The following is a 15,348-nucleotide window of genomic DNA, read 5'->3' as shown; positions in this document are numbered from 1 at the left end:
CCTCCGAGGTTTCCACTGCAAATTGCATCAGTTTATGCATATTACAGCAAAATTTCCTGGAATCATTTCTGGGATTGCTCCAAAAATTCCTACAAAAAAAAAAAAACCCTGATCTACTGAAAATCAATTGATCTCATGCATTTCTGTAAAATATAGGTTCCATGATTCATGATCCGAAGAGAGACCAGGAGATGGGACAAACCAAGAGCAGTAAATGTTCCACTATTTTAGACCAGATACTGCTAAAAGTAGAGCCATAATGGATCCAAAGATCGGCAACTTCAGCAGTCAAAGCTTATCCCCATGTACTGGAGAGAGACTCTTTTTGTCCCTAACGAGTCCCCAGTTTGTCAACCCATTCAAACCAGTAGCAAATAATTGCTCTCCGTCTCTCTTTTAATAGACTAACGTTTTGTCTACTTCTTAGGAGCACATGGGTTGGCAACTAAACTCAGTCATCAGAAGGCTGGAATGACCGCCAGAAAGGGCCCAGAAGTCAAAAAGTGAAAACCCATCCTAAAGAACACGTTTGACAGTGTCGGCTGCATGGACCACTTGATACTAGCGAAAGTCAGCTTCAATTATTTTGGAACAAGTTTTCTGATCATCTTTCTAACAAGAACAGCATCAAGCATATCGCCATCATCGGACGCCACCCCTTTCTTTTTCAGTATAAAGAGACTCAATGGAATACGAGAAGTAAAATGAAAGACTTCCAATCCAACACCCCGCCGGATGTTTAGGTCATTGCTAAGTAGACAAAAATGAAGAACTCGTTTTGTTAGCCCTTGGTCTTCATTTTGTATCAATAGCTTCCATCTCGGAAGAAAAACAAGAGATCTCCGTCCCCATAATGTGAAATCGTGCAAGGATTCTCTCTCTCTCTCTCTCTCTCTCTCTCTCTCTATATATATATATATATATATATATATATATATATAGAGAGAGAGAGAGAGAGAGAGAGGGGGTTTGGCCGCTCTGATATGAGTAATTTAAACATAGAGGAGTAAGTTTCGGACGAATTCACAATATAAAAATGAAAGACAGCAATCCCAAATTCATATCCTCAGCCCACGAGGCCGTTACATTTAGGACTGATAAGCCTGTAAAAATCCGTACTCTTCTTCTGGACTACGAACTACGAACTACGAACCATGGTCAGATTTGAAGAATTTAAACATCTTAGGTACGGATTCGGATTCACAAAAAGAAAAACAGGAGGAAATCCAAGAATGCATATGCTGAACTTCTACATGACCTACATGTGAGGGAGAGAGAGAGACCAAATTATCTTTACATCAATGAGAGAAAGAGGGAGGAGGTTTCATTTCTTCATGCAAAAGCCTCTTTACGCAGACTTGATCTGGCACTACTTTTCCTTATCATTGCCCAAGCAGAGATTTAGCCATCACGCGAATCAAAGGTCCATGTTCCCAAGCCCAAGTAGGCAACTAGCCTCGGTGACTACCACAACGCAAAGGATGGAAAGATTGCTGAATATGAATAACTTCAGAGCAAAAATTGCATTGAATTTTTTCACACACAAATCACAAGCATACAGGTACATTTTCTCCCTCAGTAAACAAGTTTTGAAGGAACAAATTTTATACAAGGCATTTACACCAACAACTCTTCAGGAACCAGTTAAAAAAAAAAAAATTGAATTTCTTGGCTAGAAAAATGGATTTATACAAGGATGATATCAAGAAGAATACAACTTTATGCGCACCGTTATGGGTGCCCGGCACAATGGGCACAATGACAATGTTTCCCCGCAATCCCTGCAAGTCTAAAAGAAGAGAACAATTGATAAAGTAAGCATTCAGCATCACACAAGTGTGCAAGCAGCAGCAGTAATGACAATTAAATTACCAGATGCCCACATCCAAAAGCCAAGTCCTTTGGGTTTGTTAAACAGATTGGACAAACCTAGATATCCAGCGAAAAATTAACCATACTTTGATACGATACAACAAGATAGTGAAAGAAACTTTAGCATGCTTAGATACAAGGGTCAATAAAACATGAAAGTGCATATACCTGCTCAACCGAAGCACTAGTTGCTGAGGCAGCGGCCGGCTGATAGCTTGTGGGGGTCGAATAAGCATGGGCGGCCTTATCAAGGACTGCCTTGTCATGATTGATAACTCCAGGAGGAGGTGGGAGGGGCAACTGGCCCGGAACTCTACCCTTTCGACGCCTACAGAGTCGCAGAGGGGAATTTAACACTTCAGATTAGAACTTGTACAAACAGCATTTCAAATTATTAAAAAGCATAGGAGAAATCATACCCTAGACAATTGAGCTCCTGAGTCGCTTTATACTGGAACGGAATTTCCATAAGAGCTGCTAGGGCAAATGCGGTTTCTTTCTTGGTTATGTCATGATTCTCCGACATTATCTTTGTAAAGTTCACAAACTGCAAAGGGCATGACCACAGTTGATTCACCCAAAAACCACTAGTAAAGGATGGAAGTCATATGCTCAAAGGTTTAACCAACAATAAAGACTGAGGTTATCACAGGACCACAGCATGCACAGCTCCTTCTTCCCTCTCCCCCACATCAACCTCGAAATGAAGGAAAATTTGAGCGGGGCAAAAAAATTCATTCATCAGAAAATAGGCCTGCAGCTTGATCAAGCAATTAGTCAAAATTGCCCTAAAATAGGAAGCCCTACAACTTATGCCACAGACAGTCCTGGAAAGGCACTGTCCCCAGGTTAACATGTCGTGACACACTGACTGCAGATGCAGGATATGGCTTGGACATAGCAGACTTATTTTTTTGTATTTTTTTGATATATTTTGATAAACAATGAATATATGTGTTTGTGTAAAATCTTGTTGTTGGTATATATATATATATATTGCGTTTATGTGTGTGAGTAATGCATTCAGAAAGTTCCTTTTTGGGACCGGCTGACCCACCCCTCACCTCTCATTCAATTCAATGCTCCATAGTGAATAGAGAGGAAGTAGGCGTAGGCAAAAGAGAGCAAGAGGGAGCGAGGGGTGGTTATATAAGTTTGGGCATGACGTTTGTTCCTTTCAGCATGGAGAGGAATAGGATACAATAGAATTATAGAACTAAATATGTGCAGGTTTCTCTCAAGAAGAAACCTTATCATCATGGATGTCTAGATAATGCATGAAAAGCATTGCACTGCTCCTTAAGAGGGTTGTGAAGATCCCTACCAGCATGGCACTTATCATCAACACCTGTCTCCTGGCCCATTGTTGTTAAAGAAAGTTCTTCATGTCCATGCTCAACTTAGGTTTTGGGATCTTAGAGTTCACAAATCCATTTTTTACTTTTACATATCCATTATGCTTTTGAAAAATTGCAGTTCGCTTTGTGGACAAAGACAAAATTGTAGCACTAAACCCTTCTAACATAGGACACAAGGTGGCTACTCACAATATGGTATTTGTAATATGGGTTGCACACTTGCATTTTTTTTTCTGGTCTACTCTTAATTGTTAGTTTCACATATAATTTCCCAGGAAGAGAGAGAGCATGCTTTCACAAATGAATAGTACAACAGCCAATGACATGACATAAAATAATAGCTAATGCACCATATAGTAAACATGAAAAATGAACAAATTATTACCTGGAAGTTGTCAAACTCTCTGTGGGGAATGTTATCATCAAAATGCTGCATTTCATCCCATGGCCCATCTCCAACACCAACCAAAATAATTGATAGTGGGTACTGACTGAACAGATCAACATTATTAGTAAAAGACAGAAATGCACAGAAGCATGTAAGTAGACGAGTACCTTGCAGAAACTATGGCATCTATAGTTGCACTTTCTTGGGGACTGAAACTTCCAGATGCTAAGCCAGCACTTCGAGTTACCTAACATATGGAAAAGGACAGAGTTAGTACGTACTCAACTAGCCAAAAGATTTTAACAACAAAAGGAGACATTAAGGTGAACCTGCCCATCTGCAATAATGACAAGGACATGATACTGCCCATTGCTTCTCTCAACAATGTCGATTGACGCATTAATTACAGGAGCAAAGGAAGTCGGTCCTGCAGATAAATCACATTAGTGGTAACAGAGAATAGAAATATTAAAAATAAAGTGAGAGAATAGAAATATTAAAAATAAAGTGCATGCAACATAAAAGGGGGCAAAAAAAACTCGAGACACTCACAAGGAATTTAAAAGAAGGGTAACTAAATAGTCCAGACAAGAATCAACAGTAAAAAGTGGCAGAGCCGGGGGGCGGAAAGGGCCATGGCAACCCCTGGGATTTTCAAAAGAAAATTTTACCATTAGAATTTTTCAAAATTCTCAGTTTAGCCCCAGTCCAGCTCCACTGGGTGTTATCCAGCTCTATCAGGTTTTGTACCCTGGCTAAGGTCCTCCAAAGACAAAATAGAGGCAGGGAACCAAAAAAAACAAAAAAAAGGAAACCCTTCAACCCCTTTTATGAAAAACCCCCAGCCTGGTGATTCTGTGAAATCCTAAGCTCCTCACTAGCTCCTCCGTAAACTCCTGCCTCCTATGTGAAGCTATACTGGAGAGAGACTGACCGACTGACTGAAGTCGGGTTGTCATTTCCCAACCCTTCATCAACAAACTGCAGTGATAACTGATATTGTAAGATTTTGAGATATTACGAAGAAGAGGAGGTGACTGCACGTGCAATAAAGAGAGAGAAGAAAAGAGGGCAGCAACCGTGGCCCTTCCTCCTTGTCATTAATATAACCTAATGTATGCTACAAGTAAATACAGAAAACAACAAGTATTTACAAGTATGCCACCGCCCATTATGTTTAGGTATATGGGCAAGATGGATCGGGTCTGTAGACCCGATCCAATTTGTACAATCTTAACAGCCCCCCTCAAGTTGTGCAAGAGGTTTGATCATGTACAACTTGTTCTTCAATTCCCAGAAATGGAGCCCTGTGAGCCCCTTGGTAAAAAGATCAGCCACTTGTTGAGACGTGGCTATATAAGTAGGAACAATCTCGGCTTCCTCGACCTTTTGACGAATGAAGTGTTGATCAATCTCTATATGCTTAGTGCGATTATGTAGAACAGGATTGAAAGCAATCTTGATCGCACTTTGATTGTCATAGAATAAAGATGACTGCGCAATGTAAAGGGAGAGTTCCCCAAGCAGATGACGTAACCATGAGGCTTCAGCTGTGCCTGCAGCCATTGCCCTATATTCTGCCTCAATGCTGGATCTGGCAACTGCACGTTGTTTCCTGCTACTCCAACAAATAAGATTGGAATCAAGGAAGAGACAATAACCTGAAACTGATCATCTATCGTCTGGATCACCTGCCCAATCTGCATCAATGTAGGTGGAAATGTTATGTCCATTCAAAATAGTTGACTGTCTTGTGTAAATGAGTCCATCCCCAAGAGTAGCCTTAAGGTAACGCAAAATGCGTTTGGTAGCATCCATATGCCCTTCTGTGGGTGCATGTGGGTGCATGCATAAACTAAGATACTTGATTCACTGCATACACTATGTCTGGACGTGTAAAGGTGAAATATTGTAGCATGCCAACTATACTCCGATAGAAACTAGGATTTGAGTATGCATCACTCCCATCAAAGGCATTCAATTTTGTGTTGAGAACACTAGGAGTATTCATGGGCTTGCAATTTGTCATACCTGCTCTATCCAGAATATCAAGAGTATATTTATGTTACGTAAGAGTTAACGTGTCACCTTTTTTGTCAGGCTCAACACCCAAGAAATACCGTAGTTCGCCGAGATCCTTCATCTTGAATTCTTGTTTCAATACCTCCTTAACATGAGATATATGATATGAAGAATTTCCAGTAAGAACTATGCCATCTACATATATGAGTAGCTAAGTGGTAATTTCACCCGCATGATATATGAATAAGGAATGATCAAGTGAACTTCGGAGAAAACCAGCCTGTTGTATATGAAAAGAAAATCTATCGAACCATGAGCGAGATGCTTGCTTAAGCCCATATAACGATTTTTGTAATTTGCACACCCACTGAGTTGGATCATTGGTAGCATAACCTGGGGGTTGTTCCATGTATACCTCTTCCTTTAGAAAGTCATGAAGGAAAACATTTTTAACATCCAACTGATATATAGTCCATCCATGTGAGACTGCAAGAGAGATGATAACACGGATCGTTCTCATCTTGATGACTGGACTGAAAGTCTCATCGTAATCTTCCCCATACTGCTAAGTGAAGCCTCGAGCCACAAGACGAGCCTTATATCTATCAATGTTTCCATCGGGTTTGTACTTGAGTTTGTACATTCTTACCATCTGGACGAGGAACAATCTCCCAAGTTTGACATTCATTCAAGGCAGCCATTTCTTCGTTCATGGCCTCCACCCAATATTTGTTTCTGCATGCATGTTCATAGCATTTTGGCTCCACCTTTTTGCTCAATTCTGTCATAAAAAGCTGAAAATCCAAAGAGAAATGACCATAACTTACCCATCTATCAATAGGGTGCGGCACACGTTCCGATCTACGTGGACAAGCAGTGACAGTTTCTGGAGCAATTGTTGTAATTGATCGTCGAGTATACACTACTCCTGAGAACCGAGTAGGTGAAGACATGTTGTTGGTCTGAGTAGATGAAGTTGTGCTGTCCAACTGAATATCTGTGGCTGTCTCGATCTCATCAATAATTCTGTCACTTTGTGCATGGAATGTATCAGCCCCTTGGCCTAATATTTCAGCATTCAGCCATGAATCATATACATCATCTCTTACATTAAGTGTTGTCTGTGGCTCCTTTAAATCCTTCAACCTAAGCTCATCAAAAACATGTCGTGAAATATACACGCGCCCAGTCTTTGGATTGTAACATCTATAGCCATTATTAATTTTCTGCATAACCCACAAATCTGCACATAACAGCTCGATCTTGAAACTTATTTCTCAAGGAAACATCAACATGTACGTAACAGACACACCCAAAAACACGTAATTCATTATAATTGGTTGTTCTTGGTGTAAAATAAAGAAAGGTGATTTTCCTTCAAGTAGAGACAATGGCAGTCGATTAATGACATGAACAGCAGTATGAAAAGCTTCAGTCCACAAATTCATGGGCAAATTTGTGTCATGCATCATACTTAGTACACTTTCAACTATATGTCTATGTTTTCTTTCAACAATGCCATTTTGTTGTGGTGTGCGTGGACAAGAAACCTGTCTAGTGATCCCATGATTTAGTAAATACTCAGTAAAATCATTTGAAATGAACTCACCACCACCATCACATTGGAAATGCACGATATTACTAGAGTATTTGTTTTGAACCAAGGCATGGAATTGAGTGAACAAGCAAAAAACTTCTGATTTTCTTTTCATGAAATGAATCCAAGTGTAACGGGAATAAGAATCAATAAAAACAACATAATATCTACTCCCGAAAGAAGAAAAAATAGGAGCAGGCCCCAAAACATCAGAATATATGGTATCAAATAACTTCGAATCTCGCTTATTTATTGACTGAAAAGGGAGAGCATGACTCTTACAAATATGACAGCTTGAGCACATGCTAAACTCATTTACTGGACTTAGACTAGACTTTTGTAATAGTCCGTCTACAACAAGACTTTGAATGAAAGACTGACTACAATGTGCTAAACGACCATGCCAAATGGATGGCTTATCATACTCTGCTATATTGACTTCACTATGACTAGGAAAAGATGAATCTGAAAGACAAGACTTGGACACCTTTGGAGCTTCTTCAATGACGAACATGTCTCCTTTGCGAACACCCTCAGCGAATGTCTTCTTGGTTCGAGCATCTTTGACATAAACAGAAGGAGTAAACTCAACAGAGGAATGAGTATCGTCAATAAGCTTTGACACAGAAATGATATTTTTCTTGACGTTTGGAACAACAAGAACATTCTTTAAAGGTATGCAGGAATGAGCCATGGATATGTGTGCATTTCCAATATGTGATATTTTGTGATGGGAACCATCTCCTGTGACAACTGAGCCTTTAGCTAAATAAGGGAGAGCACTAGAAAGCTTACCTGCATCACCAGTCTCATTAAAATTTGTTGCACATTAGTAGGAATGTTTGATGTTGCAATCGTGTTCAATACAGCTGACCCTGCTGCCTTATTGTCACGCCTGACTTGTTTTCCCTTGTTTTGAGGGTTATGCCAACATTCTGACCTCACATGACCTCTCTTATTGCAATAAAAGCAAGTAGGTATCCTTCTTTGTACATTTTCCTGAGCATTTGTATTTGGCGTTGGAAGAATACCTCTCCCCATGCCTGCTTGTGAGTTCCAAACCCTAGGACGGCTTCCTTGCAAAGCATGGGTCCTGGTGACTAACACATTGTGACTGCCAGAAGGAAATAATTCTTGTCGTTGTATACGACTTGCTTCATGTTGAATCAATTTTGCTTTCAAGTCTTCAAAAGAGGGAAAAACAGGTAATACCTCTAAAGCAGTGCAGAAAACATCAAAATCTGACCCCAAACCACTCAAAGCCTGTTGTACCTTGTCCTTGTCACTGACTGGGTGTCCGATGATTGCAAGTTGGTCACTGACATTTTTTATTTCATGTATGTATTCCAAAACTGAACGTGTTCCTCGATTGATATCTTGAAATTGCCTCTTGAGTTGTAGAAATCTTGCTTCCGATACTTGAGAATACGTGGTAGCGAGTACATTGTACAATCTTAACAGATATTACTTAAGCGTGAGCTCATCTTCTAGTCTTGTGACTTTTGTATTTGATATTTCGCTTTGCTGCAGACTGCAGGGATTCAAATGAGTCTCAAACAAATTAGGAATTTGGGATTACAATCTTGTCTTTCAGAAACACTCAATTTCCCCATCGCTCGTCGGAGTGAGTCCCTTCTAGTTTTTTCTTCTTCTGCTGCTTCCACTTGAATTGTGTCTCTTGTGTCGGCTGCCACAGATTTGCCTCATTGCCTGCTCACAAGACACAACTTACTGCAAGTCTCTCGTTCTTTTTCCTTTGTGTTGACTTAGGCATTTAATTTGCACTTTTTTATTGCTGCCTGTTTGGGTTTCAAGTTGAGGTTTTGGGTTGAAGATCTCTGGTTTCTTTTTTGAAGGTTCCAACATGTCATGCTTTTTTGGGGGGTTCCAATTTGTTGCTGGAAGCAAGACGAGAGAGAGAGAGGAGAAGAGGTGGAGAGAGAGAGTGAGAGAGAGAGAGAGAGAGAGAGAGAAAGTTCTATTCGTTATACAATAGACTGTCCTATTCTCACGTTAAATGAGAATTAGGGTAAGATAACAAAATTACAAGATCAGTCCACTATTGTGTGGATTATTTGTAAAGAGTTGTTCCTAAAACTCTTAAATATTTAAAAAACCACCTAACACAAATATTATTCAACACTCCCCCTCAAGCTGGAGCATAGATGTTAATCATGCTCAGTTTGTCACAACATCTAGAGAACTCTGCAATAGGCAAGGTTTTAGTGAAGATATCAACGGCTTGATCTTTAGAGGCCACATGTACAGTGGAGATGATTCCCTCTTGAACTATATCACGAATGTAATGGCAATCTACTTCAATGTGCTTTGTCCTCTCATAAAATACAGGATTATTGGCAATGTAGTTGGCAGCCCTGTTATCACAAAACATCTTCATAGGTATAGGAGTTGAAATACCAAGACTCTCAAGTAAGGATTTAGACCACGTCATTTCAACTGCGGTTTGAGCCATAGCTCGGCATTCAGACTCCGCACTGGACCTAGAAACAACATTTTGCTTCTTGCTTCTCCAAGATATGAGATTTCCTCCCACAAACAACATTTTGCTTCTTGCTTCTCCAAGATATGAGATTTCCTCCCACAAACACACAAAACCCTGTGGTAGACTTCTTGTCATCAACTGAGCCTGCATAATCTGCATCCTATGTCACAGTGGTACGTGGGATATGCAGTGGTACGTTTGGATCAGTTCCGGGTCGGAACTGATCCAAACCATATTTTTTTCAATTTTTCTTACATTTTAATTTATGTTAATTTATTTTATGCTTTATGAGATTATTCGTAGAAATTATGAAAGAAACTATCAAAATTTGTCTTAATAATGTGTTATATATATATACATACACACTTTTGTTTGCCATACCCCCATACCAAGATTTTCTAAAATTGTTGTATCCATACTCTGCATCGGTATAAGCTTCAACATTAAGAGATGTACCTTTTCTAAAGAAAAGGCCTTTGCTAGGTGAGGACTTCAAATACTTGACAATTAGCATAGATGCACCCCAATGTGACTTTTTTAGTTTTTCCATGAATTGGCTTAATTTTCCCACAGCGAAGCTAATATCTGGTCGAGTTACTGTCACATAAAGAAGCTTACCAATCAACGATCTATAGGCTTGTGAAGCTATCTCTTTCGAGCCATCATCATATAGATGTACCCTAGGATTCATAGGAAGAGTTGTAGGTTTAGCTCCTAGCATCCCTGTGTCCTGTAAAAGATCAAGAACATACTTCCTTTGTGATAACACTAGACCTTCCTTACTACGAGCAACTTCAATGCCAAGAAAGAACCGCAGCTGGCCAAGATCTTTAGTGACAAAGTGTTTTTGTAGAAATTTCTTTGTTTGAGCTACCTCCTGCTCACATTCACCTGTCAAAAGTTCAAAACAATATCATCAACATACACCACTAGCACAACTATACCTCTCGATCCTTTCTTGATAAACAACGAATGGTCCAGCGGAGACGTCTTAAAGCCACATTCGAACACAACTTCTGAGAATTTGTGAAACCAAGCACGAGGACTTTGTTTCAAACCATATATAGCTTTCTTCAACCTACACAACTTACTACACTCCCCCTGACATTCAAAGCCAGGAGGCTGCTGCATATAAATTGTCTCATCAAGATCCCCATACAAGAAAACATTTTTGACATCCAACTGATATAAGGGCCAATCATAATATACAGCAACTGACATAATAAGACGTATAGTGCCCATCCTGACCACAGGAGAAAAAGTCTCAAAGAAATCGACACCATATATTTGACAATACCCTTTTGCGACCAGACGAGCTCTGTAGCGTTCCACTGAGCCATTAGATAAATACTTTATGGTAAAAACCCAGTTGGAGCCCACGACATCACACCTAGAAGGGGGATCAACCAATTCTCATGTCCCACATTGCAGTACTATCTCCATTTCATCCTGCATAGCTTGCCGCCACTTTGGATCAAGTAATGCCTGGTGGTGACTAGAAGGAATTGAATGCACTGACAAGGCTGACACAAACTGTTGTAAGCTACCACCAATATTGTCAGTAAAAACAAATTGAGATATAAGATGCAGAGTATACTGTCGTTTGCCTTTGCGCAAGGCAATCGGTAAGTCCAATGATATTTCAAAAGCATCCTGTGGAGGAGGAGCAGTGAGGTCAGGTATACTTACATCCTGAGAAGCAACTGGTGGGCAGTCAGTCATGAGCAGAAGCATGTCGGCGGGTGTATACCAGTGGGGGATCATGAAATCTGTTGACACTAGGGGGTGAATCGATAGCACACGGAATAGACTGCAAGGGAACTGGTGGTATAGGTAAAGGAATAGAAACCGACTTGTCTGATAGTGATGGAGTAGACTTGAAATAAGGACGTGACTCAAAGAATGTAACATCTGCACTGATGTACTGCTTATGAGTATGGGAGTCAAAACAGACATAACCCTTTTGGTGTTTTGAATAACCAATGAAAATACATTTAATCGATTGTGCCCCAAGTTTGTCCTTATTAGTACCAAGGATGTGAACAAAGCAAGTACGGAAAAAGACTTTGGGTGGAAGGGAAAACAAGAGTCTATCTGGATAGAGAACTTGAATAAAAATTTGATTGCCAATGGACGAAGATGGAAGACGGTTAATTAGGTAACATGCAGTGAGTATGGCATCACCTCAAAATTGTGTCGGAACACAACTTTGTATCATGAGAGCCATGTCTAGTAGTTGACGATGTTTACGTTCAGCAATACCATTTTGTTGAGAAATGTGGGGACAAGTAAATTGAGAGCAAATTCCATATTTGGTATAAAATTGCAGCAATGTATTGGATTTGAACTCACAAGCATTATCAGTGCGAATGTTTAGAATCAAACTGAGTTTTTATTCCAATAATGAAATTTTGAAGAATACAAATAACTATAGACCTCTCTTTTAACAAGAACACCCAACTAAGACGAGAAAAATCGTCAACAATAACAAGGTAATACCTAAACTTGGCCTGGCTTACAACCCGGCTAGGCCCCCAAACATCGACATGAATGAGATCAAAAACTGCATGACTCAACGAACTAATACTGGAAAGAAAACTACTTCTAGTGTGTTTGCCCAATTGACAGGCCTCACACTGGAATGACTCAGTCACAGAAATATTAGGGAGGATACCACGAAGCTTGGATAATGAAGGATGGCCGAGTCGAAGATGCCACTCATACGGGGTAGGCTTAGATAGAGCCATAGATGCACACCCTCCACTGGTCCCGACATAAGGTAAACTCCCTTGTGCTCATGGCCGCCACCAATCGTCTTCCCATTTTGCAAGTCCTCAAAAATACATGAACCAGGATCAAATATGGCTCTACATTGCAAATCCTTTGTCAACTGAGTAACAGACAAAAGGTTAGCAGGAAATTCTAGAGCGTATAAAACATTGGAAAGAGATAGAATTAGAGACTTTCACATCCCCAACCCCCATAATAGGAATAAGTTTCCCATTGGCAAGTCTAATATGTTGAGGTTGTGCAAAACGATGCAATAAGGTAAATCTCCCTCTGCCCCCTACACCACGACCTGAGCCTCTTCCCCTTGTAGCATGTCCACGTCCTTCAAACACGGCTAAGGCAGCAGTAGGAGACTCACTCTGGAGCTGAGAGACAGATACAGCCAATCTACTGAGTCTATTATATGCCTCAGCAAGATCTGGAATTTCTGCGCCAGTAAGCATCTGAAACTTTAGCTACCTCATATTTAGAGGACAAACCAGCCAAGCACTTTGCCACCATTGTCTGCTCAAAATGAGTCTTGTAACATGCCTGATATGGAGGTTGAAGAGCCTTCAATCGTTCATACGCTGCTTTAACTGAAGCAAAGTATTGAGATAATTCCAAGTCACCTTGTTGCAGTTTGAGTAACTCCTCCTCAACTTGTAAAATTTTTGAAACATTCTTGTCATGAGAGTAGGTCTGTCTCAAAAAAGTCCACGTGTTTAGCAGTTGTATAGTAAGCAAGAGTAGGAGCAATTTCAGATTGCACACTGTTCATAATCCATGACATAACAATACTATTATCTTCTTTCTATGTGGCATACTTTCCTGTTTTAACATTTGGTTCATCTTCTTCAATGATATGGTCTTTCCGATGTCCTACTATAGACATCATGAACATACGCGACCAAATTTCATAGTTGTGACCATCTAATTTCACAGTCGAACCATAAAAGAATGGATTCCCAACAACTTTGTATTCAGTATGGGACTCTATCTTAGGGTTGTCTGTCATATTAGATTGTTGTTCCAGATCCATTGTGAGACACAAACAACTGAACCACACAGTCTGACTATAATACGCAGCAATAAGTAGAATATGCTGCAGCCTTGAGCAGTAAGTACACCACGCAGCAGTAAACAGAAGATGCAGCAGCAGTGAGCAGTAAGTAGAACACGCAGCAGTAGTCAAAGCAGTAAACAGAATATAAGAAGATTTCTGCTCAAAATAAAACTTCTCTTTATAACGTGGAGAACTGGTTCACGACAGACAAGAAGCAGGTCATCGTAAGTATGTTTTTCCATGCCTTGTTTAACTCCACATGTATCAGTCCTAACATCCACGTCACGCCACAACTTGAAGACTGATCATTTATTCCACAGACATGATAAAAATCACTTTTAAGTTTTTAACACTTACTGTTGTTCCCACGCTAAAAAGAAGTTACCAGCGACAAGGAAGAGGACTCTGCTGTTCCCACGTTTAGCAGAAGTTACCAGCGACAGTGAAGAATACTCTGCTGTTCCCACGTTTATCAGATTTTGCAACCACGTCCACTTGTTGCAACCACATCCACTTCAACAAGGCATCGATCTAGGGTTTTCATCTTTTGTTAAGAAAACCCTAGATCGAGCCCCAATATGCACGATCCACAAATTTGACCCACAAAATCTCCAACGAAAACCAAAAAAGAGGAAGAAGATGGTTAAGATGACGAGGGAGAGAAATAGGCATCAGTCCCAAGAAGGGTTGGGCTCTAATACCATGTTGCTGGAAGCAAGACGAGAGAGAGAGGAGAAGAGGTGGAGAGCGAGAGACAGAGACAGAGAAAGTTCAATTCGTTATACAATAGACTGCCCTATTCTCACGTTAAATGAGAATTCGGGTAAGATAACAAAATTACAAGATCAGTCCACTACTGTGTGGATTATTTGTAAAGAGTTGTTCCTAAAACTCTTAAATATTCAAAAAACCACCTAACACAAATATTATTCAACACAATTAAATCATTCTAATTTGACTACAGCCTTTCAACTTTCTGATTATCAGTGTCCTTGATCTTAATCCATAGCATCTTTATCTGTGTCTTAATTTTTGGATTGCATGCTCCTCAATAATCTCACTTAAGTTATTTTCTATTTCTTTTTATGGATAAGATGCATGAACAAACAATGATCCAATGCCGAAGAAGGGAAGAGTCCTGGCTCCGCCAGTGGCAGTAAGGGATCTCTTATTGGTACACAAATTATTGCTTCACTCCAAGTAATTTAAATACTAATACAAAATCTTCAGGAAAGAGGAAACAAGAAAAAAAAAATTGCACCCAATGAGATGGCATTACATGAGAAATAAGGATAGAAACAGTTTTTGTCAAGAGTAACAGTGTGCAAGGACCTGGGAACTCTTTTTTCATCCAAATCAATTCATTACTTGCATTAGTCAAAATTATGTCAAGGAATACAATGTATCAAATGTGAAACCATCATGTCTCAATTTGGAACAAAGAAATTAAATGCGTGCAGTAGAGATGCACTTCCAGGCTTGTTTCTGGAATACCATTGCCTTCTAAATCCAAGCATGAACTAGAAGCAAAAGTTTCTATTTCACGTACACATAAAATGCAGTATATGCATATGTGTGTGTGTGTGTGTGTGAGAGAGAGAGAGAGAGAGAGAGAGAACCACATTCAACTTTATGGACCTGATAATGCTAGATGAGGAACAATTTCTCTGTATCTCATGAGAACCTCTTCAAAACCATGACAACTCCGGTGATCCTGGAAAAAGCTGAACACATACTGATCATGGGTAGATGCTGCAAAATCAGAGATTATGT

General features: G+C 39.9%; 2 protein-coding genes across 10 annotated transcripts in view; both read right to left on the bottom strand.

Moving 5' to 3' along the window:
• Positions 1-1,500: 1,500 nt before the first annotated feature.
• The window catches only part of LOC116266789 (E3 ubiquitin-protein ligase RGLG3-like), a 47,886-nt gene continuing 34,038 nt past the window's right edge, over positions 1,501-15,348 (bottom strand). For 6 of the 7 annotated variants that reach the window (XM_050081204.1, XM_050081205.1, XM_031648147.2 and 3 more), the window contains 8 exons: positions 15,214-15,327; positions 3,948-4,045; positions 3,786-3,865; positions 3,616-3,721; positions 2,292-2,419; positions 2,041-2,200; positions 1,873-1,929; positions 1,501-1,789 (listed from right to left, as the gene is read on the bottom strand). In XM_050081204.1, coding sequence (XP_049937161.1) covers positions 1,703-1,789; positions 1,873-1,929; positions 2,041-2,200; positions 2,292-2,419; positions 3,616-3,721; positions 3,786-3,865; positions 3,948-4,045; positions 15,214-15,327 — 830 coding nt within the window. In that variant the 3' untranslated portion in view covers positions 1,501-1,702. The remainder of the gene's footprint in view (positions 1,790-1,872; positions 1,930-2,040; positions 2,201-2,291; positions 2,420-3,615; positions 3,722-3,785; positions 3,866-3,947; positions 4,046-15,213; positions 15,328-15,348) is intronic. The other variant, XM_050081206.1, reaches the window with a different exon arrangement.
• On the bottom strand, positions 4,053-15,315 carry LOC116266791 (uncharacterized). Of its 3 annotated transcripts, XM_031648153.1 has the most exons (3): positions 15,198-15,315; positions 6,468-6,883; positions 4,053-5,318 (listed from the first exon to the last, which is right to left on the bottom strand). In XM_031648153.1, exons 2-3 carry the CDS (start codon positions 6,870-6,872, stop codon positions 5,034-5,036), a joined length of 690 nt encoding a protein of 229 aa, XP_031504013.1. In that variant the 5' UTR covers positions 6,873-6,883; positions 15,198-15,315; the 3' UTR covers positions 4,053-5,033. The 3 variants fall into 3 exon arrangements, 1 of the variants encoding a protein (XP_031504013.1); XR_007575167.1 differs by lacking the exon at positions 15,198-15,315 and having other exon boundaries at positions 5,707-6,881; XR_004175423.1 differs by lacking the exon at positions 15,198-15,315 and having other exon boundaries at positions 4,053-6,375; positions 6,468-6,881.

This window comes from Nymphaea colorata, chromosome 13 (genome assembly GCF_008831285.2).
Source record: "Nymphaea colorata isolate Beijing-Zhang1983 chromosome 13, ASM883128v2, whole genome shotgun sequence".
NCBI classification, from domain to species: Eukaryota; Viridiplantae; Streptophyta; class Magnoliopsida; order Nymphaeales; family Nymphaeaceae; genus Nymphaea; species Nymphaea colorata.
The sequence above is the reverse complement of the archived record's forward strand: the minus strand, read 5'-3'. Positions and strand labels throughout refer to the sequence as shown.